We start from the raw sequence: 27500 nt of genomic DNA, 5'->3' as shown, positions 1-27500 counted from the left end.
AGCGTCCACAGCCTCCTGTGTTGGCTCTGAGGGGGGAAACGCAAAATGCAATTTGGTTTTTAGAAGGAAAAAAAAAACAAAGAAAAAAGAAAAGAAAAAATATAATTTTTTCCCCTCTTTTCACTGAAATGTTGCAACAGGCTGCGTGCCCAAGAGCTGCTACTGCAAAACAGAACGGCATGTCAAGAGCCTGAATCGCTCATCTGTCCAACGCTAACACAGCAGCACTTTACCAAAACAGAGGAAAACAGAGGCCGTGCACACTGCTCTCTCTCTCTCTCTCTCTCTCTCTCTCTCTCTCTCTCTCTCTCTCTCTCTCTCTCTCTCTCTCTCTCTGCTACCATCCCACATCTGCTGTGAGGTACTCTAAGGTCACACTAAGGATGCAGTAAAACAGTGTGAGGTGGCACACTAAGACAGTAGTGACTGTAGTCTCTAGTCTATTTCTGTACAACATGACTTAGAGGACTATCATCAAGTAGCTCCAATTCAGCTGCCAAAACATTTCAGAGACGTCAGAATACTACAGACACGTATAGTAAATTGTGCTTGCAACTAACTACCTACTACAGACAAGTGAAAAATAAAAATCTCTTTCCTTATTTCTACTATTTCTAGAGGCCTTTGGCCTTTGTCACATTATATACTTCCAGACGGAACTAAATGTTACAACTTCATGCATACTCCCAATGAATTTCCTAATTCTCATGCAGATTCCTAGAGATTTGGAAGTCTAATGTCTCAAAAGGCTTGGGCCTGTATCAGAGCATGCAATGCAGACAGGGGAAGGGACGGGCCCTTTGCTGGCCTCTGGATGGTGAGGCTCTCACCGTTCTCTGTGCCGGTGATCTGGGCGAGGATGCGGAAGGAGCGGGACTGCGAGGTGCCCGTGCGTGGACGCCAGTCCTCAGTGTCCTCCATGATGCGTTTCCTGCTGGCGTCACTGTGAGAGGGGACGTGGTAGAATCCGATATCCGTCTCGATGATCGGCCTTCTGGGGACTCTGCATGGGCAGCACACAAAGACAACCGTCAGACCACAGGCACATCATTCAGAGGCCCTTCATTATAAGACATAACATCAAGGACATTATGTAAGTTTCACTCATGCAAAACAAACCAAAAAAACAGATCAACTTGAAATGGGAGGATTACATTGTGTATGCTCCATGATGAACGCCAAACATACATAAGTTAATTATATTTATGTAATAATAATTAATTGTGCATAATTAGATTTGAGTTAAACATAATGGCAAACCAACAACTTTGAGAGAAACTTGTAATTTGTTACAAACGAGTGGAATACACATCACTGTGAAGCTAGGAGGAAACATAGCTACTGTTATGAAAAATAAAATTGTTTCCGTTCTATATTATTACATTACATTTAGCAGACACTTCTTAAATATATATGCTGAGTGCTGTCACTCATCACAATCACACAACTGTGGAATTGCCTCAACAAAAGTATGGGTTAGAGTTAGACATTAGGATCTTTCTTAGTTGTGCCATGACAGCAGTTACGTATTTTGTTGTTCTTTAAGGAAAAACAGCATTAGTGAAATACTACCACACTCAGCATGGTGTGAATGTAAATGAGTGTGGTGAATACACTGCTACTAACACACACAGTTAGCAGAAAAAAGTTTTGCTACATTTCAATATATTTTCCCTGTTTACCTTGTGGAGGGAGCTTTTCTAGAGGGTAAAAGTGACAGCAAATTGGACAAATGAGTATAAGGGCCATATCGACCATCATAGATAAGTGAAAACGAATATCAGACTACAATAAATGTTCACAAATCTGCCAAGGCAATTTACTTACTTTAAGATACTCTGGGGTCCACTAATGGATTGTTTTATGGAGAAAAAAGACAAGCACACACAAACAAATTTGAATGAAATATTTTTAGACTTCAGGGAAATATAACACTGAACTATGTATACTGTAAAACTCAAACTGTAGAAAACACTGTTAGTACAATCCACCAACATGTTTAGCTTCTAACTAAATTATCATTATGTATTAGTTGTTTGTAACCAAGGTACCATGTAATCAAGGTCATATTTCCAACTCAAGACAATTACTATGACCAAAAATGCTATTATGCATGACTTTTTTTTTCTAAAAACAAACAACTTTAGTATTTCCTTCTCTGGCCACATGAGTGCGCTGTTTGCTCTCTAAAGTAAGTCTCTCTGATTAGCCATTGAGCCACTTCAGAGAACAGCTGCTGCGCTCTTTATCCCTGCTGACGTGTATACCTCTAAGTGTTGCACCTATTGTATATCAGCTCAAGCACCAAGCCACAGCTCAATCTTGTTGAATCAGCCTCTCAGATTTCTGTTTCACATTACGTGAAAGGTTATGCATAGTGGCAGTTCTTGGTAAACAACAGACACAATTGCCAAAAGCCCAAACACTTCCACAGAGAGATTTTTAACACCCTTTAAGGCAGGTTTTTTTTACATATTATTCAGGACTATATTGTTTAAGCTTAAGCACTTGAAAAAACTAAACTGATTAACTCACAATACACTCTCAGCATGTGGAAAACTAATGATAATAATATGCACTCTACAATCCAACCAGTATACTAATACTATTTCATACTATTGTATATTCTCTAAATTGCAGTTGGCCTTCCTATCTCTGCCCAAAAATTTGTGTTTTTGTGAATCAAAATAAATATATTGAGATAAACACAAAATAGCCACAGAGAAAGCAGCCATTGAGCAACTTCTCTTCTCATTCTATGTTTTCCATGTTTTCCAGCTGTAATGTGACAGTCTGAAGTGGAGTATACCACATATATGCTGCTGTATCTGATAGCAGAGTCCTGGGAACCATGGGAAATGAAATGCAGGAGGGAGGAAGTTGGCATTCGGAACATTCCAAAGGAACCCCCCCCCCCCCCCCCCCCCCACACTCACCACGTCCAGCGCCACACACTCTCTGTCAGGTGACGACAGGAGATATGCTGATCAGCTGTCAATAAATTAGCCAAGTTGGTTTGGCCTTTGTGCATGAGTGTGTGTGTGTGTGTGTGTGTGTGTGTGTGTGTGTGTGTGTGTGTGTATGTTCTTGTATGTCTGTGAATGTGTGTGTGTGTCTGTGGATGCATGAGTGTGTGTGTGTGTGTGTGTGAGTGTTCTTGTAGTTCTGTGAGTGTGTGTGTCTGTGGATGCATGTGCATGAATGTGTGTGTGTGTGTGTGTGTGTGTGTGTGTGTGTGTGTGTGTGTGTGTGTGTGTGTGTGTGTGTGTGTGTGTGTGTGTGTGTGTGTGTGTGTGTAGGAGTGTGCATTAGTGTTCATATGAGCGCTCAAATCCTAATACTAACAGCACAATATCAGAGGGTAAATGGCTCAGACAGGCTCCTTAGCGCAACATGAATCTCACAAGTCTGCAGTCACCTGAGACAGACCTCCTCCTGACCTTCATGTGCAATGACGATCAATTAGGCCCACTGTTTATTAGAACACACAGTACACCACCACACACAACACTGACGTCACAGAAGAGACATTTGCATGCTCGCAATACTAACTTTGTCACTGCAGCCTCCTACGGGATTGAAAGCAAAAAGGAGAAGAAAGAGATGAATTCAGAGACAGATGTTCAGAGACAGATGTTGCAAAGTGACAGTGAGAAAGGTGACAGTTTCGTAACAGATAACAGCGGGCTGTCATATCAGTGTCACCATAAAGCCCCTTGGAGACTGAAACAAACACACAAACACACACACACACACACACACACACACACACACACACACACACACACACACACACGCATGCAGAGAGCACATGCACATGCAGAGAGACCGTACCTGATGTTCCAGCTATGACTGCACATCTGATCTGCATCTTTAACATGAGCATGCACCAAGTGTGTAGTGTGTGTGTGTGTGTGTGTGTGTGTGTGTGTGTGTGTGTGTGTGTGTGTGTGTGTGTGCATGTGTGTGTGTGTGTTGTGTGTTGTGTGTCGTTTACACGGGTCCAGGGGTCAACCAAAGGTCCCCCAGAGGTGGCTTTCTGGTAAAAGCAGCAGGGGGGTGACACATGAAATGTGTGCTGCTGTTCTCCACACATGCTTCATGCCACGCTGGCTGAGCGGGACCCCGGGGGTTAAAAATGTGGGTGGAGCTGGGAGGAGACTCACCGAACGAGACGAGTCTCGCTCCCCCAGAGCCCAAACGGACGACACATCCAATGAATTATAAGGAAACACAGGAGTGGCCAGCATCTCATTATGGTCAAAAGGCCAACAGCATTTCCCTCCCCAAGGAGAGCAGGGGGGAGCAGGGAACAGAGGTCATCTGGCAGATCCCTTTTTCTGGAATCGTGAGAATACATTTCCCAAGGAAGAGGGGGGGTGGGGAGAGATCTTTTGATAAGAGAGCAAGAGGTGCCCCCATTTCCATCACATCTGCAAATCAAAGAGCAAGAGAGAGAGGGGGGGGGGGGGGGGCGTACAAAGTGATCGAGCATCATTTGTTTCCAATTAGGCTCCTCTGTCTCCTGAATTCATCCAGACCTCAGGGTGCACCTCTTCCCAGTCCCCAAAGTAATGGGAGGAGGAAAAGCACTGCGCTGTCATGGAGACAGACAGGTGCCTGAGCCGGCTCCGGTGTCATCCCCGCTAGCAAGTGTGAAGTGCAACGGTTTATCCGTGTTCTCCATGACCCGATTGTCAGATCAAACTCACCTCAGGGCCTAACCGTTTTCCCCTGGCTGCTGTGCGATTTGACCGGGTGCCTGACCACAGCACTTTAAACCTATTAAATATGACCTGACAGTGTGGCATGTCCCTACAGAGCCGTTCTCGCATCCCAATGAAGAGTATATATTACATTTTTACAGTCTACCACTTAAGTTCAACAGCTGCATGACATTAAGGCTCACTAACAGTCAAAGGCCATGAAGATTCCTCCTCACACACAAAGAAGGGAGGGGGGGGGGGGGGGGGGGGGGCATGGAGGGTGGGGGGGGGGGGCATGGAGGGGGGGGTGCGTTTGCTATTACTGCCTGACGGGTACCCTTTCCCTCATGAGAAGAGCGTCACCCACAAGTAAAGCTGTGGTTTCTGACTCTGCCCAGCTCGGTGTGAGCGCGGTGCGCCCGCAAATCGATTTCCATCCAGTGTTATTTATAAAGCCCTTAAATACAAACAGCGATGGGGCCACAAATTTGCACAAATTCACCGAGCCTTAATTTAAGCCAGAGCCGCTCTAGAAAAAAACATGGCGCATGTCTACACACCAAGGGGAGAGAGAGAGAGAGAGAGAGAGAGAGCGAGAGAGAGAGAGAGAGAGGGAGAAAGAACAACACCCTCAGAGCTTCAAGCTTAGCCAGGACATTTCAAGGGCTCAGCAACTGGATCCAGGATGTCTTTGTCCAACTCCACTGTGCCTTGCCAGGAAAGGCAAAGGTGTGAAATGCCAGTGGCTGTATATCACCAGGTGGTGGTGACTGTTAGAAAGGGGAGCCCGGCCACACCATTTACCAAAACAGACAGAATGGGGGGAAGAAAGAATGGAACAGAGAGAAGGGGTGAAGAGGAGTGAACACAATCAGGAGAGGTGCGTCTGAAATTTGGACGGATGATGGCCCCAATGTTAACTTTAGGAGAGGCTTCACAGCATAAGAGTGAAGGGGGGAGGGGGGGTGGCAGCATAAAAAGCCGCCCCGATTGGACTGCAACATACCAGCAAAGCCCCGGGCACTCTAAATATAAACACACACGTCAAACACTCCTCCTCGCGTGCTGGGTTTCACTACAGCCACCTCTCCAACTGATAAACACACACACACAGACACGTGAATGCATACACAAACACACACACTCAGAAACCCCCATACACATCCCCACACACACATCCCCACATGCACACACACACATACACACTTAGAAACCCCCATACACATCCCTACACACACACACACACACACACACACACACACACACACACAAACACACACACACACACACATAAACACACATTCACATACACACGCACGGAAACATGAGATGTAGGGATAGAGTGAAAGTGTGTGCATATTGTGTGTGTGTGTGTGTATGATAGATCGTACATCCAGGTTATCAGAAACCACAGCAGTGTGAGAAAGATACAGCCCTGCATCTCGTCATCTGAGTGTGTTGATGGCATGTGCACTATGCGGCGCCGCGCGCTATTAATCATTTTCCTTTGCGCAAGACGATACCGACGTGTGTCATTAGGGCGCAAAGGCACTCGGCAGAAAACAAACACTAGTGTGAGAGAGCACTCCACTAAAGAGGCCCTTTAATTTGAAGCGCGTCGGAGTACAGCGAGGTAGTAAAATAAGCCGTAACTCTCCTCTCTCCCTCTCCAAGACTTAAGGAATTTTTTTTTTTCCCTCCACGGGAAAAACTCATTTCCATCATCGTGACACATCCAGTGTGGGGTTGTTCCCCTGTGCTTTTGTGTTTAAATAAGCTGTGCGTGTCGGCCAAGAGCACTCGCACCGCACCACAAACAAACTAACGATTTGTCTCTCATCTGACAAATCAGAGTTTTAAGTAAACTGTTGTGTGGGCTGACATGGGCCCACGAGAGGGAGGTTGGGTAATGAGATCGCATACTCTGTCTCAGAGCAAACTGTTTTCATTTCTCCCTATCTAAGCTGTTGAGGCTGAGGTATGGTAGTGAGAGCTCTGAGGTGTACATCATAGGAACATGTAGGTCACTTTCGGTGGCATACCTCTGGAAGCATCGATCCCTTGCAGCTACAGGTAGCAGGGCAACTATGTACATTACAGCCCCCAGGCCAATGTCCTTTACCCCATAAAAACAACTCTGTGTTAACACTACAGTAACATTTCACATGGGATACCACAAAGCAAAACAAACCAATGTAAAGGGGAAGGAGCGCTCAATGGTGTCATTGATCGCGTCGGCCTGTGAGCTCCCTTGTTTCCGGAACAGTGAATGTACAGCAAAAAAATGTGTAGGAGCTAAATAACAGTCTTTGTTTGGTGTGTGTGTGTGTGCATGCATGTTTCTATGTGCCCCCTCCCTCTTGTTGTAGAACTGGATGCCAACACAGTGACGAAACGTGTCCTCAAGCATCCGAAACTCCCATGCAACCTCACGCATGGGGAGAGACTACGCCAGAGCACCAACCAACCAGCTAGGGCCTCTCTCCTCCGTGAGAGAGAGGCATGATGGGCTATGAGCTGTGGAATTATGGGTTACGGTGGAGATGTCAGAGTGTGAGCATTGGTGGGGGGTGAGTTCATGGGAAGGGGGGGGGGGGGAACTCACCCGTTGAGCTGCAAGGGCTCCCCTTGACCGTCCAGCAGTGCCCGTCTCTGGCCCATGGCCACCTCGCAGGCGTTGTCGTCGGAGTAGAGGTTGATGGGCGTGTTGTAGACTGATGAGTGGGGGACGGAGGGGGATGGAGAGGGTGGGGGAGGGGGGCGCGGGGGCGCCGCGGCCAGGGCTGGGCCTGGCACTGATGGGGGTGGGGGTAGTGTGTGGAGGGGTGTGTGACGGGGGAGGGTGGGCACAGGTGGCGGGGGTGAAGGCAGATGAGGCAGAGGGGATGGAGGCCACAGGTGGTGCCCAGACCGGGGGTTTAGCCGACTCCCCGCCACCAACCAGGCCACCGCCAAAAAGCCTGGAGCTTTTGGTGAAGGCTGGGGCGGCCGCGCCTGAGCCGGAGGGGGTCGGTGGGGTGGGGCGGGTGGTTTATGGGGACGGGCTTGAGGATCTCGGATGGCTCCTCCTAGAGGTGAGGAGGACAACATGCAGGAGAATGGCACACCAACACACCAGGGCACACACACATGCAACACTGATGCTTCCAACGTCTCTGTGCTGTAATGAAGCATTTATTCCCTCCACTGACATTGTACTGAGCAAAACCAATGGCTCTGGATTACATCCTGCTGCAGAATGACTTCTTGGACCAAATGAAATTTGGACTTTGAGGCTCTTTATCACTGGCCAAAATAAACAATGCATTTACAATGTAATTACAAATGCTGGTAATTAGTTTGAGGGAGCATCAGTGGTCTGGTCTAACTCAAAAGTCGGATATGGAGCATTCAGGTGATCAAATGATGTATCATGTCAAAATGGGTAAAAATAATGGTTGTCTTGTTAATCTACTGTCCCAGCATGCAACTCTTCAAGCATTTCACACACTTTACAACTGTGTCTCCAAGGGGTTCAGGCCAATGCAGGTATACATTTCATACTTATAACACAAAACACACATCAACACATTTCATTCCACTATGGGATCTGTCAGTTCTTGCACGTTGGCACGTTGTGCTTAATGAAATTCATATCAGACACTGAATGTATGCCATACATATAGGGTATGCTGTATACTATTTCAAAAGGGCTTCTGATCATTTGCAGGTGGGAATGTAACAGTAGAGTCCATACCTTTATCACGCCAGCTGGTTTGGGGAGACTGGATGCTCTGTGGAAACAAAGAAGCAGTCTGTCAGTGCCATTTCAGGTTATTTTGATTCTTCTGATGGGATAACAGGATTCTTACAGGCTGTGACACTGTGTGAGTGCAAATAGTCACCCAAATAAGCATGTATGAGCACACATATGAACATTTATAGACATACAGATGCATTGATGTGTGGGTCTATATGCAATTTAGATCCATGTTGTTTCACTGGTGTACACTAAATATGCATTGACATTAGCAATTACAAACCACAGGATGATTACTGTAAGTATTTAGGACTATTGCTGTGAAAGTATTTAGGATCTTGCTGTGTCCTACTACAGTAGCAACACCATGGCAACAGTAGTGACTGAACCAGCTGAAGCCATTATTTTAACAAAAAACTAAATAGCAACAAAAACCAAATATGTTTTAAAAAAAGTTTTAGCTAAGCTAATGAACACACACACACAGGGTGTTGGTGTTTCTAGAATGTGTTTAGATATATGCATTTGTACCTTCCCCAGCTATCTACTGTACAGTAAGTGTTGAACAAACTGAAGTTAATGGTGCAGGTAAAAAGCTTGGCGGTTACAGTAATTTTAAGCTGAGGTCTGGCAATAATGCCCGTACCAAGACCCACACTGAGGTAGGGAGAATGTACAGCGTAATGTTATGCAGACTACCAAATATTCTAGAAACCGTGTTTCTTCAAATTGACAGGTAGAAAATGCAAAGTGAAAACATGCAGTATGTGTTTTATACACCGGCAGCAAAGCCCTTCTTTCATGTAAGCCAGACAGACTTGCTCAGAGTTGCTGGTCCAGGAAACTCGAGCTTTGGACTTAAGGCCACACACTGTATTAATTACCAGTTGTTTAAGGCCCATTAAAGCTCTACTATCTGATACCCTTGGTGCTGTTGCCCTGAAGAGATCCTTGCTGCCATGTGAGACCCCTCTAAATGTCCACGTGGAGATTCCTCTGAGATTAAGCCTCCTTCTAGAACATTCCTCATCGTCCTGTCTGCTTCTAGAACGATCACTCCACCTCCGCCTCTGCCAAGTTTTGCTACCAGCTCCTTCCAGAAGGAATCCACTCAGTTTCTGGGCATAGAATATTTACTTGGGCAAGGATCATGCAAAGATCCAGAGGGGGGGGGGGGGTCTATGGAATGGACCCGCAAATCCAGCAGGTCCAATCCTGAGTCATCTTTCTGCTATCTGGGGCTTTATTCAGCACACATTTATCAACGTCGACCCGAGGCCAAAGAAAATACTTAAATTTCCATCATTCCTTGTACAAATTGCAAACCTAACCTACGACATTCCTCTTACAAGTGCAAATTGAACCTGTGACCTTGGTAAGGTATACATGATGTTCTAACCGTTGTGCTACTGGTGTGACAGCTCAATAACGATTCAATCACTTGTGTCAATAATGGGCAGACTTAAACACACACTCACAAAGTCCAGGCGAGGCGACACCTGAGCAGCTCATCTGACGTATGGAGCCGTAACTCTCTCCCTTCGGCATTACACAGCATATAAATAAGCAGAAGCAATACCCTTTGCACACACGCAATCTCACTAGCTGACGGACCCCCACTCCTCTCCCACACATAAATCTCCTACCTGACTGTGTGATCTGCGAATTTATTAGGCATATCATGAGACAGCTAGCTAGAGGTAAGGGAGGAGAGGAGGTTGGGGGGGGGGGGGGGGGGGGGGGGGCGTTGTGGAGTGTTTGAGGTGGGAGACGTGCGTCGGGAAGCTAAGAGTAATGACTCCGGAGCCACGCCATGACACGCTCTCAGCTTCCACGGATCATAACACGCTGAATCAATAACCCCTCGAACGGGACCGGGATGGGGATGGGGATGTGGCGGCTGGATCCTCTTTCCCACCACCAATGACCTCATCGCCCACGGTACTACGGGAATGGGGATGGGGGTGGGGGAGAGCAGCTTGGTGCTGAAGGCAGCCCCGGACGCATGAGTGACAGACCTGGGCGTTTCTGAGGTTTGTCCCGCTCTGCCAGAGAATGTCCTACATTGTGCATACATACATGCATACATATGAGTGGGGGAGAAATTGTGCAGGCTCGAGCGCATCTGTGAGCAGCTTTTGATGGAGAAATAACACAGAACACAGAATGGCCTTTCAGAGAGAGCTGCCCATAAAAATATTTAATAGATTTTTTTTTTCTGCGTTTTACACCTTCCTCATACAAGGCTATAAAGGCATAATTCCCACATTCAAAAACAGACCCAGACTGGCGCAACTCACACAAACATGCAGGCTTGCCAGTATAATGCAGGCCTTTGATTCCCCCTTCTAGGCCTGACAGACCGCTATACACTGTGCAATTAAAGGCTGCACCCAGATTTTGTTTACTGGAAGTATATGAGGCTTAATAGCATGTGACTGTATGTGGATGACTACAAGACAGTCGCTTGCATGTAACACACACACACACACACACACACACACACACACACACACACACACACACACACAAACACAGAGATCAGGAAGCATTCCACTTCGTATTTGACAATAATGTTCAACGACACTGGATGAAAGACGTTAAACACCTGACACACACAAACACTCCAAGTTTTTTCCTTCTTACATAACCAAGGTAGCGTCCAACAACCACTCACTCACTCACTCACTCACTCACCCACTCACTCACACAGCTGGTGGTTGGAACATTCCGCCTTGATTGATGCTAACAGCAGCTATGACAATCACAACTGCCCTGAGGCACATTCGTCATGTCAGAAATAGCTCGACCACTTGCATCATGTAGTCAAATGATAGAAACTCATTCACATCATTACACTGCCAGCTACTGGAAAGGGATTGAGATATCTCTGTACTAAGTAGAACTGTTTTACACACACATGGAAAAACATACAGTATGCTAAAATATAGTGTATAATATATATAATAATGTAGCCCAGATACAGTAGATTAAAGTTCATCACTCCACTCGGATGGACCATATATGAACAAAAAGTGCAGACAAGTCCAGTCACTGCATTCCCTCAGGACTGAAATACATGCCAAAAATGCACCATACCGCTCCAAGAAAAGTAGTGGTGGGTGCCTTCCATTTTGAAAGTCAAATAGTCATAGTCTATAGTCATAAACAGACAAGCGAATCTATACACACGCGTGTTTGTTCCAGCTAATGACTTTTTTCTGGATAGTCTTTATATTCATAAGTGTCCTTTAACTTCTGAACCATGTCAACTTTTCTTTCTTCCTTGTATGAAGTCATTTATATGTTGCATGGACCTCATCATTACTCATAGTGGGCTACCAGTGTTCCAGAACATGGGACACAATCTCCAGTCCATCTCGTAGCCTTATTAGGAAGAGGAGCAGGAAAACTTCAAAGCTTTTCCTAAGCTGAGCAAAACTGACCAAGTTTCTTTTCATGTGAAAGGTTACAAAAAGAAGAGAGAATGAGACAGAGAGAGAAAGAGAGATCAAGAAAGGGAGAGAGAGAGAGAGAGAGAGAGAGAATAAGACATCTACTCAGACAGAGTGAAGCCAGTGAAGGAGCACAGGTTAACAGACATTGTGGGAGTGGGAAGACTCAGACAGACAGACAGGCAAGTAGTGAGACAGGCAGACAGACAGACTATCCCAGGGAGGATTGTTCCCACACAATCATTATGGGATCATTAGGCCCTTCCTCCTCACCCCCTCTCTCCGACTGAGTCAGAAACGACCAGTTCATTCGTGGGCTATTTTGGCGGCCGGCTCACAGAGTTTATCTCGGCAACACTTAAAATAGCTGAGCTGTGCCGAGGCCGTCCGGCCCAGCCGCCTGCTTTTCCTGGCCTCCGACTCCGGCCCTCAAAGGTCCGGCGAGGGGAAGGTCAGGCGCACACACAGCCCCCCGGCGGTCACTCTCTCAGCAGCCCCTTGACAGCTGGCTCAGGCAGAAAATGACCGCCGCCGCGTCTGCAAAACCCAGACAGAACACGCTGAGCTCGCTTAAGCCCATCCTCTTCCCCTCTGCACAGGTCTAAAGAGTTTGATCATTTTACCATCGACTCTCCGCGAAGGTATGCAAGATGAGTCCCCTCAGAATGCGTCTGGAACGGGGAGAGACCACCTGGCACTTCGGCTGGATTCTTCTTAGAGCGTTTTAAAAGGACGCTGGTGGGCGGGCGACGCAACAGCATCTGGGGCTGCTCAAACAGGCGACTCAGTTAAACGCCTGACATTAAACAAGCTCATTTGTAATTATGTAAACACTTTAATCCCTTAGTGACTTTTGGGGGAGCTATCGGAGAGGGCCTGTGTAGACTCAGAAGGACACTACCCCACGCATACAAACATTAGCAGACATACGCACACACAAATATATTGATACATGCACAGACACACACACACACACACACACACACACACACACACACACACACAGACACAGAGTAAAACACACAAACAAATACAAACTGACCTACATTCAAAAGACATAAACGGTTTAACAAATTGAAAGAATGTTGAACTTAATAGCTTAAAATGACACCAGGCTACACTGAAGAGCAATTACTGCATTCCTACTCGAGTGTAATGGATCCCCTTAAACCCTGATTCTTGTTGAGTTTTCTACAACTGTTACATATCTTCCATTTATAACCAAACCATAGTCCTCTGATCCAAACAAAACGCCTTTATTTCTGAGCCTACGCTTCCTAGGAAATCTTCAGCTTGCTCATATTCATACTCTGACATGGATGGACCTTGTCTGCTGACGACAAAAAGGATAAGCTAAGTGTGGACAGCCTTATCATTAGCTTGGCGTTAGCCCTCCTTCCCCACTGAGACACGTTGTTTATCTCAGTCCCCTCCTGGGCGACCGGCTGCAGCCCGGGGAGGAAGGGGCACTTGTAGGAGAAGGATATGTACACAACCGGGGCTCTGCCAAGAGCAACAGTCTGGCACATACCAGCGGGCAGTGTAATGCTAGCGCTCGCTAACCCAGCGGTTCCGCGGCAGCGAGGAGGTAATTACAGCCACTTAGCCTTCCCAGTCAATTTGCATTATTCAAGTCCACTATTCAGTTTCAGGCGCTCTGCGGAGGCTGCGTGTTGCACCTGGGGCATTTAGGAGCTTTTAAACACACTGACAAGTTTCCTATTTCAGGGATTAGATATGAGGGCTGTTTTACTGGTGTGAAAGAGCAGGGAGGTGTGTGTGTGTGTGTGTGTGTGTGTCTGTGTGTGTGTGTGTGTGTGCAGGAGTGAAGGTGGGGGGGTTAAAACTAACACTTCCATACAAAAAAAGGTCCTGCTGCCTGCATGTCCTGGTCATTAGAGGTAGTACTGGAGGCATGCTGTCACCGCCGCATGGTAAAAGCACTTACAATTCCCACATAGTTCCTCTGGGAAACACGCTCGCTGCCTCGGAGTGCAGCAATTATCCAACTACAATACCAGCAATGCCAGACTGTGTGTCAGACGGGTACACGCGCTCCAAGACTCACTCTCTCACTCACTCTCTCTGCCCTCTCTGTTTCCTTGATTAGATCTTTCAGGCCTTTTGACAGATTTGGAGAACTCCATTTCTCTTTCCCTGTTTGTGAGAAAAAGGAGGATGGAGGTAGACAGGGGGAGAGAGTTCATTGTTTTTTTTTATCGTTTTGCGTGTGTGTGTGTGTGTGTGTGTGTGTGTGTAGTGTTTTTGTGTGTGTGTGTGTGTGTGTGTGTGTGTGTGTGTGTGTGTTTGTGTGTCTCTGTGTGTATGTGCGCAGTCCAATATGCAGGATCAGACGAATCAGATGAAAATCATGCAGTGTTCAATAACTCTAAGCCAGCTTTCTAATCTTGATGCTTTGGTGTTTTTATCCATGGTGCCTGCTGGCTTTTGCACTCTGTGTGAACATGGAAATACCACTGATATCCTTTAATCATAACCCCACCTAAGACAAGACCGCAACCAGCAGGGGCCACACAGCTGGCTAGAGAACAGCATTGATAAGCCTTGATCAGTACTTGGAACCACACGGCAGCCAGGTCGAAACGACTCCTCTGATATCGCAATTACAGGCAGCCTTGCTCTGAACCTGAGCTCAAAACTGGCCTCCTCGCACTCAACAGCAAAGCCAGCAAAGGCATTTGCTCGCTTGCTCACTCAGGGTTAAGCCTAAGTTCACAAAGAGAGAGCCCATGCATTTTTGGATGGTACATTTGAAATGTGAACGTTCCCTGGAATCGACTACTCCTCTCCCCTCCTCTCCTCTCCTCTCCTCTCCCCTCCTCCCCTCTCTCCTCTCCTCTTCCCCCTCTCTCCTCTCCTCTCACCTCCTCTCTTCTCTCCTCTCCCCTCCTCCCCTTTTTCCTCTCCTCTCCCCTCCTCCCCTCTCTCCTCTCCTCTCCTCTCCTCCCCTCTCTCCTCTCCTCTCCCCTCCTCTCCTCTCTTCTGTCCTCTCCCCTCCCCTCCTCTCTCCTCCTCTCCCTGCACACACCGTTTAAGGTTTCAGAAGCTGGGGAAGAGCTCCAGTGATGATTGGAGCGTTTATACACAGGTCTGGTGCCCTGATGACAAAACCACAGTGGCGAGTGCACAAAGGAGCGAGCGAGAGAGAGAGAGAGAGAGAGAGAGAGAGAGAGAGAGTGAGCGAGCATGGCAACCACAGCCTCATGCTTATGAAAGAGGGGACTGTGGCACGCCAAAGGAGAGAGGTCAGGAAACTCAACGCGCAGGGAAATCTCCCTGGAGGAAGAAAGAGTCGAAGTCGAGAGAAAACTGGCAGTTATGGCTGTGGGGTCTTTTTGAGAACAGGGGGTAGCATCACACTGTTTATTCTGCTGACAGCCGAATCAAAACGGAGAGAATAAACAACCTCCACAAGGTTTGACTAGGGCCAAATGGGTGAATTCACTTAAGCTTAAATAAAACAAAATGTTCATCATGAAAGGTTATAAGAAACTGTGATGAAAAGGTTTGGGTTTGATTCTCTTATAAATGGCAGCAGTGATAATGAGAACACAAACCATTGGGCTGCTCTGATTGAGCCAAAGTCGAAGGATTTACAATGTTGACAATGAAAAACGACTTTAAAACGTACTGGGAGGTTAATGCCAATGTATCTCTGAGGGTTGGCAATCAGACTATCTACACACACACACACACACACATACTCAGAAACAATTGTTATAAAAGTATAATGAGACACTCAGGTCCTCCAGCTGCAGCTGCCACACATCTGCCCAAAACCCTGGATCTTTCTAATCGACAAATCCACAACAGCCCGGCCTCTGACGGGGAGACTGCAGGTGTAGCTCTCCCAGACACGCAACCCAGCCGGAAAGGTTCTCTTTCTTAGAGACCAGAGATTAAAATAGGGGCGGGTTAATCTTCTTTAAAAGCACTCTAATGTGGCCTGGGGTCACCTCGCTCATGCCAGCACCCTGGCACAAGGGGTGGCACGGTACCCACAGGCGATAGGGAGCAGCGGTGGCAAAAGATCAAATGGTCAACCACGGAGGAATCTCTGGAGCACGGCGATGGGCCAGCATTTAACGATAGGCGCCCTCCAGCCCCCCTACCAAAACCCTTCCTCTGACTGCCCTAAGAGGAAATCTTTAAATAGCCCCTCAGTCGTCGGAGGCTGCGTCACACTCTTTTGGTGGTATTCAGGGACCAGGGGAACCGAATAGGACCACCATTCTTCCACCGGTCCGTCAGTCCAGCTAAAATAAAAACACACCCCCCTTAGTCCATTTCCGAGAAGATGAATGACTAAGCTCCGACAAAGGGGTTCTTCAAACAGAGTTCCATTTTGGAAGGTATTATCTGTTCTAGTAGGAAACAGGCCTCACGGTGACATCAGAGCACAGAGGGCCCAAGCAAGCCGAATCACTTTTTCCAGTCCCAGGTCATGCTCAGTTGAAATCACCGAATGTGTGGACGGCACAGGCGACCAGCATGTCACTAATTGGACGGGCTATGGCAGTGTGAGTTATGTAAAAGCACTGTCCACTTCTTATTTAATGGAACTGGAGCAAGCTTGACTCACAGCAGGGGGGGGGTCTTAAGATGGACAGCCCTGTCTTTTGGCTTGATGAGGCCCAAATGGCTGCTAAGCAAAATCTGCAGACTCGTTTCTCTGTGAAAAAGAAATAGTTGTCAAGTTGTCAAAAGAATTTTTTTCCAAAAAGTTGTCAAGTTCTCATAAAAAGAACAGTTAAAAATGCGTTCTCAGCTTCTGCAGCCACAGTGAATGACGGGACACAGAGACACGCCGCAGCGTGTTGTTTGTCTAATTTGTCGATTACGCCTTCGTTAATATAAATAATGTCAATAATTGCAGCGGCCAGTCCCAACCTTGAGCATGGTTTGAAGATATTAGCCTGGAAATAGCTGTAAACCTCCAGCGCACACCACAGAAGATGTGAGCCAGACCGCTGGAACTAGTTCATGTGGAGCAGGGTAATCACACTGATTAAGCAGTGACTTATACCGATATGAGCACTGATACTGTGACAGAAACAAACGTTGAACAAGTAATTCCCCACTTAGACAAATTCTTTCTTTTGATGGGTGTGTGTGTGTGTATGTGTGTGTGCATGTTGGTGTGTGTGCATGAGAAACGTGACCAGTTACCCTCAAACACAAGCCAAGGGCAGCTCACGCATTAGAAAAAAACGGCTGCCAATTGCAAGACAAACAAACAAAGCAATCAGGAGAATGTGCTTTTCAATGAGCCTTCCTGATGCAAACAAGATGGCCTCTCAAAACTGACAGATATGGCATGGCATGAGAGGGCAAATCAACAACCAAAAGTAAACCAATCTACAGGTAAGTGCTAAAAAGGCCATTATTTCATTGACTGTTACTAGGAGACCCAGCGGTGTACTAAACGCACAAATTATCAGGAGCTCTCCCCACACGATGACCACCCAGCGATGTTACCATCCATTTACCTCTCCCTACATTTTACTACCATAGAGAATTTACCCTCTCCTTGTAAAGAGCATTGCTGTGCATGTCTGTGACTGTTTTGTCTCATCTCCTTCCACTGAGACTGCAGTAATGCAGAGGTATGTCCAGTCTAAACAGCCGCCCATATGATAGCCGTCGGACAATAGCAACAGGGGGACAGCAGCGAGCCATATGTTTCTGTGATCACGTTTTCAATCCAGCTGACTCAAGAAAAGGCTGTTTGTTCATTTTGTGTCTTATTTTCCTTTCCTTTCTTCTCAAGCTTCCACCCTTATCAAGCCTGAATCATTTCAATTAGGGCCTCACGGAGAGCCCATGGTTCACTTGAAAGCAGACTAATAAAATTCGTCACAGAGTGGAAGTCATTTCAGCATCCACGCATAGTACGGATAGCCAGCTGCCAAGGTGAGCTCCGCCACATTTCAGAAATATGAATAACCATGGCCAATTATACAGACTGAAATAGAAGGTATAATCTAATAATGTTATAAGTATTTATAGGACCATAGGTTAATTGAGGACTGCTAATGAGGTTAAATGAGGAGGAATAAATCGCCTTGTTTTGATATCGTAAGGCTTGGTATCTAACTTTCTCATGGTCTCTCACAAGTGTGTAGACACAGTCACACACACACACACACACACACTCACACACACACACACACACAAAACACAGACATACAAATAAACACACGTCAGTGAGCGTTCCTCGGGTCCTGGCTACCTCAGAGGAGACTGCGAGTAACGCAGCAGTTTAACGAGAGGGCTGAGTGGTCTGCCTCAGGTTTAGGAGACCCAGCGGTGCCATTAGCCCAGGCCATCCGCACTTTATCACAGCAGACATCTGCGTAGAGAGCGCCCAGGCCACAAACACACCACAGCAGACACGCCAGCCTCTCTCTCATCACATAACAACACACAACACCACCCAAGGGGGCAGGAAGCATCTCGCGGTGGCACCAGGAACTTTCTGGCAAATTCCGGAATGCGATGCTTAGTGTGTTCCCTGTTTTATGTGAGATAAAAAGGGCTAAGCAGTGAACACAACTAATAGAGAGGTTTAAAAGGTAAAATGTTTGTGCTTTCAGGAAGACCTTCCTTTTCCCCAGGCACTCAATTTGCTTAAAAGCCTTCCATTTCAGGATGTTTAACACCCAATCTGCCATTGTAGGTCCCTGACTTTGTGAACCCTATGGAAATATGACTAAGAGTGCCAAAAATCTCACACTCAAAGTCAAAAATATATTTTAATGTGGCACTTGTGAAAAGGCTTAACAATCCCACTTTCCATTCCTGTCAAGTGCACCTTCCATACTCACACACTCTCACACACATCTGCTACACATCTCCCCTGTCACTAAATCAAAGAGTTTGCTAAGAAAGGAGAATAACAAACTTTACTGACATCTCATTTCGAGCACAAGAAGGGGAAACGAGACTCGTTTGCTTATTTCGTCCTGCTGCATTCGCAGCTGCTTAACCAATATCATCTGACTTATCGACAGAAGTAAAAACGACACAAGAAGTGCCTCTCTTTGCTTTGCGGCCCGAGAGGCAATAAAAATGAACTGTAACTGAAAAGAAGATATAATTCTTTCCATTACACATGTTCTCTCATTAAACTCCAGATGTATCCATCTGTGGTTGGCCAGGGAACGCCACTGCGAGGGAAGCAGCTCCGATAAGGCAATTTGGAGCAAATGCGATTTGCGGAGCAAAGAGGAATTACTCCAAATCTCCCAGTAAGTGGAGCAATAACAGCAGGATCTGCAGCATGTTTTCCAAAAGGGGGTGGCTGGGTGGTGTGGAGATGGGGTGGGGGTGGGGGGTGGGTTGTTGAAAGCTCCTACAGATTGCCACAGAGACGTTAAACAAAATTGAAAAAAAAAAAAACTATTTAACAAAAACATTGGAAGCATGTGTTTCCAATACGGTGGGATCCATCACTAAGGAACTGTAATCCTTGCACATGTATACAAGCAGTCAGCAAAAGATCTACTAACTCTCTTTGGCATGTCGACAGCCCACTCAAAGCAGAATGCAAAAGGCATTTGGCTATAGCTGTTGCTCTCTAATAAAAGACAAACTTCCTCCATTTGTCTTAACAGCCCTTCTTGCTTCACCATACAATATCAGTATTGTAGTGCACATGGAAAGATAAATGACTTGTAGCACAAAATATGTGGCACAAGGTTTCATGGGGTTAATCACAGAATTATAACCCACCGACAACACTTAAAAAGGCTTACACAATTCCCAGTCTGCAGTTTCGCTTCAAATGAATCCAATTTAAGCTGAAGTTAATCACTCCAATCAAATTGTGTATAATGACGACTATCGGTAATTGTATATTTAGCTGACGAACATTTCCAAGTTGTTATAATAAGCTAAACTATGCTGGGCCTGAGCCCAGACCTACAACTGACTCTGAGTCTTCTTGGGTCCACATGCAGCATGGACATAAAATGGATTATGATGTGGGATTATTATATTATATTATTATATTATATGAGATGGATTATTATCTAAAGTATGCTATTTAGCTGGAGCAGCATTGAAACCACATTTTTTCTCGTATTCAACCAAAGTATCTGCCTATAAACGCTAAGGCTCTGTCCAAGTGATGGTCACAACTGACATCAGAAAACGTATCTCCTCCAGCTGCTGCAATTGCAAGTGCCACCAAAGATGGATGTGTCCCCTCCATTCCCATTCAACACTGTCAGTATGTGGCGCCATTAAAGTTAGAAAAGCATGAAGGTTTATTCAAGAGTTATTTCAGGCATGATCCATGAGCCATGTTATATAGGAAAAGTGTTTGGTCATATCTTTTCATACACATATATCCATCAGTGAATTACAAACTGTGTCACCGGCGGTTCTCTCTCGCCTTGTTATTTTTTCCACTGGACCACCGAAAAAGTCTCTTTAATCTTCCACCGCCGGGAGACCAAAATGAGAGAGTGGTTCTGCAAAGCCCACTGCCGCACTCTACTGTCAACACAGCGTTCGCTTACTGGACTGTAAACGCCTTCCAATTGTCTTTGCTACAGCCACAACAGAGCAACACAAACACGTAAAGCATGATGACAGACGATGAGACTTCAGCCTCCTTCCTCTTTCCTGTAGATGTCAAAAGACGCGCGCACGGCATGACACAGGGATCATTAAGACTTGCTTTTTGGAAGCGTGCCAGCAGGGGCAGCGATTGTCATCGCGGCAACAGATGGAAGTTGTCTGGATCCTCTTTATTCAGTTGAGGTGGATTTAATCAAAAGCCTCGCAGGGAAGCCCCTCACAGCAGGCCCAGGGGCCGTGGACAGGCTTACGGCTGCTCGTCCGGCCCACTCCGGGCTCTGCTTCATTTAGTCTCCAGCCATACACCAGACGCACAGACCACTGCCCCCGCTCCACATCAAGCTCTATTTTCTTTCCATATGCCTGTCCGATTAACTGCTCCCTTCCCCCCAGATTTGACGAATGTCATTCTATGTGGTATAAGAAGTGTCATACAGCGCCCCCTTGACCACATGTTAGAGCGCTGACTGAGAAATGAACCCAGCTCTTCTGGGGAGCAGGGATCAAACATGAGTTTCTGGAGATGTCATGATGTTTTTTTTCCAGCCACTTTATTCCATCAGCTCAAGCGAAACACTGAAATTGAAGAATGCTTTGTTACGCAATTGTGGCTTCTATTCCATGCATTCTTGCCACATGCATGTTCAGAAAGCCTGAAAGAAAACATAATGTTCCTGAAAGGTATTGCAGATGGTGGGCATGTCACAAACAACGTTCACATTATAAAAGGAATTGAAATCATGACTAATGACTACATGTGGTCCAAGCATTTTGCATTTCAGCTGAAAACACAAGGCAGCGCTCACAACTCACAGCATCCAAGGAAAACTTCCTCCTCCTCGGCACACAGAGAGTGCTGATAGGTAGTTACCGGCCGGGCAGTCATGTCACCTAAGACCTAAGACACACTGAGGATCCATGATGATTTCTCAAGGTCTTCGGAGGGAGCTACTGTAAATTGGCCTTAACCTTCCACAGCTTGTCACACTTGACATCTTCGGTGGCAGAAAGCCTCACAAATTACAGCATGGGGCTTTGTGATGGAGCCTCTCCCACCCCCTGCATTTACACACGAGCCAACTTCCCCTGAGGTGCGGACATGCCAACTCACACTGCTGCTTTTACACCACCGCAGCAGAGGGGTCAACCACAAGAGCGATCTCAGCATGTGTGTGTGTGTGTGTGTGTGTGTGTGTGTGTGTGTGTGTGTGGTGTCCAACCATCCCAGTGAGTAAACCCAGTGAGGGCTGATTTGATGACTTTTGCAGACACTTCAAGACACAGAAAAAAAGTTCCATAAAATCCAATACCCCACCTACTTTTCAGTTCCCCCTCTTTTTTTCTCCCTATTCCTCTCTCTCTCTCTCTCTCTCTCTCTCTCTCTCTCTCTCTCTCTCTCTCTTTCACTCTCTCTTTCTTTCACTTGATTAGGTTACAGACCACACCCTAGCTCTTCATGGACAATTACTCTTGTTAAAACTCCTTGGCTGCATGAATACACATTTTATGTAGTCCAATCTCTGGGAATCTGGCCTGCCAAACCAGTGACTGATACCACAGCAGATAAGGGGGTCTTTACAGATAAGATTTCATGACAGTCACAGCAAAAATGATCACTGTAGGTCATATCATATCTTTAGGGGTGGGGGGGGGGAGAAAGGACTCATAATTGAAAATAAAATAAAGAAAAAATGTACTCTTATTACTTCTCCAAAACAATGCTGGTAATTAAAAACATTTTTTAAAAAATATAAACGGCCTTTAAAATCAAGTTCAAATGCAACCATTCCCAAAGCACCAAAGCAGGAGCTGCTAGCTTTGATGTTTACCGAGCTTGCAGAAATCTGTATAATGACGTAACGTGCTCCTCCGAAGGAAAAGCACTGCTGTGGGTCAGCACTGCTCAGCAACACGTTTGCATCACTGTTTCATATCAGCTCCACAACGCCTCCGAGATAATGAGCCACCATGGAGATTTCCAAGTTAAAGGTTCAGTTTATGCGTTACACTAATGCTTCATTATTGAGCCCAGCCGCGATGGCCGCCAACGGCGCTATGAGAGAACGTCCGTTCGTCTTTGTTTAAGTGATGCGAGACACATGTGTGCCTTTTTACACACACACAAAACAGTGTTGCCGGGAATATACTCCTCCATGGCGTTGGGCGTTGGGCGCAGATTATGCGTTGTCTATGGTGATCTCAGGGTGAGTTCATTTGTTTACACTAAGCTAAGATGACAACGACTATGATACATTTCCACCTTTTGCCCCCACAGTCAGTTAATATGTAACCACAGAGAAAGAAGAAAAAGTAATGTAAAAAAAAAAGAAAAAAGGGCCAGATAACCATAAACATAGAACATGATGTGAAGCTGCTTGCAGCATTTCTCTAGCCATTTTTCACCATGCCAGCATGACATATAGCTCAAGAGGGATGACAGCTCTGGGTTAACATTCAACCCCAAACTCTTTCACCCCTCAGTGCTGTCCTGAGTTTAAAGGCCGAGGAGCGTGAAGAAGCGACCGCATATATGCCACACTGAGTCAAAAACTTTTTTACGCTAACAGTTCCCATCTGTCCCCCTGACTCGTGCAGTATGGGGTTTGTCAGTGCTGAGCGGAGCACACACTCTTTATGGGACTTGATAGGTCAACACCAGAGAGCAGCATGTGATGTTCCTCAGCCATGCTACAGTGGCGGGAACAGGGCTCAGATGATGGCGCCGATGCCATCAACAGAGTCGGGGAGCACAAGTTGAGCCTCTCTGCTCTTTTTTTTATGAGAGATGCTATTGCTATGCTCCGACAGTAAAAGGGCTTAAAAGGACAACACGACACAGTGATAAACTGGGATGTTTATACATGGAGAGAGGACACTTTACAATGCCATAACTAGACTGGTCTGTTGACTTTATCTACAGATAGGCCCAAAGCTCTAAAAGCACCCTGGATGACAGCTCACTGCAGGCCTGTGTGGCAGGAAGCTGATTCTGATTGGGTTGTTTATTTAACATGGCACATATAGGGCTCTTACTTCTGCAGCGTGAGGTTGAGGTTGCCGGCGCACGCCTTGATCTTGTTCTGGGCCTCCAGGTGGTTCATGCCGTCGGTGGTGATGCCGTCGATGGACAGCACCACGTCGCCCACGGAGATCTTGGCCTTCGCCGCCTTGCCGCCGTCATTCAGCTGAAACGCACACAGAGAGACGAGAGACATGTTCAGCTGAGCAGCAACACACCACACAAGCCACATCAGTTTCCCTATAAAACACAAAAAAAGGCCAGCATACAAACAGCTCCCCCCCCCCCCCCCCAAAGAACAGAGCGCTACATTTTCATAATTGCATGAAAGTGCAACTGGGCATTTCATATTCTTGCCACATGTGGCATTTTTTAAAAGCTGTCCTACATGAAGCGAAACAAAGAGAGGAATCAGCAAACTAATCCCCCGATGCCATAGGAGCCTATAAAAAGCCTAGGCTTGTGCTGATACAAGTCATTAAACAGGGAAACACTTCCTGAAGGGAAACTGGCAGCAAATGACGGCCTAAACGTCCTCATCTCTGAGTTATGGATTAAGCCATTTACTCATGGACTGCCCGTAATAACAACACAAGAGAGGCCGTGACCTTCATGAGGCGAAGGTCTCTCTGATTGACAGGTCTAGGCTGGCGTAATTGCCGAAGGGGTGATCACTACCACAGAATTCCCTCGTTTGGGAATGCTCAAACCTATTTTTTTCTCCTTACTTGGAGTTTGTCAGTGAATGCAGGAAGCGTTTGCCTGGTAACGAGGTGCTAAGCAAACATCCTGGAGATAATGAAGTATTTTGATTTCTCTCACATGTAGGGTTGTATGTGCCTCCCACTACACTCCCCCCAGCCTTGCAAACATATGTCACAGGAAAAAACAGAGCAGCAACACACCCGTTTAGTTATTTCATCCTGTGGTGAGTGTCACAAGTCAGCATCAAAGTGAAGTTTCCTTGTACTATTTAGACACAATCCACAGTCATTTCAAACAGCAATTACCGACACAAGAGAACATTTGGGAGATCCTGAAAACCAAAATTGTCCCATAAAACATAGAGAGTTTAAGGTTCACACCCTCTAGCACAATAGTTTGACTATAATATTACTGTGTTGTTTTGCGGTCCTCTGGTTTGTGCCATAGCTGTGGTTTTCCACTCAAAATTAGAAAAAGAAAGAAAGAAAATTCCCATGTGTAAGTAATTATCAGATGGCAATCACTGCTGTTTGCAGAAGAACAAAATAAATAAATAAATAAATGAATAAAGCTAAGAAAATGTTTCAACCAGTGTTCTACAAAACATTGATCCATGAGAGATGAATTACGCTCATGTTGGCTCATTTTTTCGGAGGCATTTTCTTTGTAAACTATACACTGATAAATACAAACTGTTGTACTTTGTGGTTGTTTGTGTAACCAAGGTGACACATTGTCAAAAAGAGTATTTGAACCCCCTCTCCTTTCCACACAGAGCTTTGAATATTCCTGTCTTCACTTTGTCAGTTTCTTCAGCAGATTTGCCCAAACCCTCAGCCAGACCTAATCAAGGAACTTGAGTGTGATGGAGAGAGACAGAGAGAGAGAGAGATAGAAGGCCTGTGAGAGAACGTTGCAACCAACCAACAGCTATAAGGGAGCTCTTCCACACGTTCCATTATGTTCTGGAAGCACAAAAAGCAGAAGTCCATTTGTAAGGCAGGAGAAGGAGAGGTGAATAATCCAAGGCCCTGCTCTCTCTTTCTGTCTGAATGCAGTAAGAGCTGTGAGGAGAGACAGAGCAGAGGGGGGCCGTTTCCTATCACTTCAGGCTTCCCACTGATTCCGCTACCTCACACGTCGGCCTCCACGGCCCCCGCGGAACAGACTCGCGTCCCAGCGCTGGCAAAACTCACTGCCTACGTCCGATCAAATCACAGCAATCTGGTTCAAGAGCATCTTAAGAGAATTCAACTGTTGTGTGCAGTTGACACTTACATAGTTTCCCCTCTCAGAAAAGGCTAGTAAAAAAACAAGAATGATTAAATTTTTTATGAATCTTCTAAATTATATTCTCGGGGAGAAAAACAGGAATTAAGGCCAGAGAAAGGGAAACAGTGAACGTCCTCTGCTAGACTAACTTACAAAAATCATTACCGAGTGACGTCAAACTCCAACATAATTAGGAGTTGTGTGCTGGCCAGAGCTTCCCCGACTCATTTAAACAGTATAGCCCTTTGTGATGAGGAGAGAAAAACCTGTTACTCACGGACCTATTTAGGCAAACTTTCCGAGTCTAACTTACTTTTTTGACTTACATTCATTCACTCACTCACAACCTGGGCAGCACAATTGGTCTGACCCACAACAAACTCTGTTTCTCAGGGGAGTTACACAAATAGTGATTATATGCATCTAACAGATGAGCATTAAGCTCCACAGAAGTGCTTCTGAGTGCTAGACTCCTACCACCCCGGCTCCTATCTCCACCACTGTGCTTAAACTCCATCCCTGTGCTTAACAGCTACGCTCAGAGCTCAGAGCTGTATTTTCACTCTGTTTATGAAGAGCAGTAAATGTTAATGAATAGCTGCCCCAGCCGGATTGTACCAGAGCTCCATGGCTTTTGCCTTTTATAGACAACAGTGTGGGATCACACACAACATCACTCAGGCATTTATCACTGATTAAATGCCTCTCACTTGCCACCTTCACCAGAGAGAGGACCAGTAGAGAAGGTCTTGTTTTAGTATAGATGGGTGACACAGCCAACCCAGAGCTCTCCATGTCTTCATTTGCTATTTAGATAACATAAGTACACCAATAAATGTGTAATGCTGGTGTGAGGATGTGCTCCCAAGGACAATATCATGCAATCATGCTTAAGGTTAGTTTTGAGATAAATATTTATATTATATATGTATTCATATTTATGATGAAAAATCTTAGCTGCCATGCAGTACATCATAATAGAAAACACAAAATATGCTGATGCTCTTTTGAACCTGTCCCAAGTTGGCTTGACCTCACTTTATAAGGTGTATTCTAAATTAGTAAATGCTGATACTAGATGTCCATGGGCATCATGCAGTAGAATGTATTCACATGTGAAGTAGGTCTATTAATACATCTTTCCACTACAACAAAGCCACTTGGTGGACAGTGGGCCCTCTGCTGTGGCCTGCACCCTTGTGACTGAGGTCATGCTCCTGCTGGGTGACGCCGTCCAGGAGCGTTCCTGGTTACTGGAGGACATCTGTGGCCATCCATGAGAAATGCGTCATTACTATGTAAGAGTCCAATAGTGCAGTAACACAATGCAACAATTAAGGAGGCTTGACTGCACAGGAAGCTGTACAGTACGGCAGTTCCAGAGGAAACGCAAGGCAAGGCAGCGGCTTGAGAAAGGAAACTGAACAGACCGTCAGGCGTGCTCCCCGCCAGCCCTTCTGTAATGCCTGCTGGCCTGCCTGCTATGATCACCTGTTTGTTGTTTTGCTAGTTGCTGGTTGATAGTTGAAGGCTGTTGTTGCTATTGTTTCTCCCAGCTGAGAAAGACTTATTCATGGAAGAATTACTCAAAAGGTGCTGAATGGGATTGTTTGTATCACAGAAACATCGTGTTGTGTTCATCAGTGCCAACGGTTCTGTAATATTTTCCTTCTATCAGTAGGCCTACACTCCTAACTAGATTCAAGATTCAAAAAAGTGCCTTGTTGTCTTCAGCATGAGTTCAGCAATCTAACTGCTTGGTGAAAGAAACTACTTCGGAGTCTGGTGGTACGAGCTTTCAAGCTTCTATATCGTTTGCCAGATGGTAATAGCTCAAATAGTTCATGGTTGGGATGACTAGGATCATTCAAGATTTTTTTTGCCTTCCTAATGCATCTTCCCTCAAATAACTCCAGTATGGAGGGTAGGTCACAGCCGCATATGGTCTGTGCTGTACGCACAACTCTCTGAAGTGCTTTTCTATTGTATTGAGAGCA

General features: G+C 45.9%; 1 protein-coding gene across 1 annotated transcript in view; it reads right to left on the bottom strand.

Moving 5' to 3' along the window:
* Window positions 1-27500, bottom strand: part of pdlim5a (PDZ and LIM domain 5a) — a 62372-nt gene that overhangs the window by 25978 nt on the left and 8894 nt on the right. The window contains 7 exon segments of the mRNA XM_042101590.1: window positions 1-26; window positions 831-1003; window positions 7312-7500; window positions 7502-7686; window positions 7688-7774; window positions 8443-8479; window positions 23541-23692. The exon segment at window positions 1-26 is cut by the window's left edge and continues 14 nt beyond it. Coding sequence (XP_041957524.1) covers window positions 1-26; window positions 831-1003; window positions 7312-7500; window positions 7502-7686; window positions 7688-7774; window positions 8443-8479; window positions 23541-23692 — 849 coding nt within the window.

The sequence above is a fragment of the Alosa sapidissima genome, chromosome 8 (assembly GCF_018492685.1).
Source record: "Alosa sapidissima isolate fAloSap1 chromosome 8, fAloSap1.pri, whole genome shotgun sequence".
NCBI classification, from domain to species: Eukaryota; Metazoa; Chordata; class Actinopteri; order Clupeiformes; family Clupeidae; genus Alosa; species Alosa sapidissima.
Note: the sequence above shows the minus strand (reverse complement) of the source record. Positions and strands in the feature narration are given on the sequence as shown.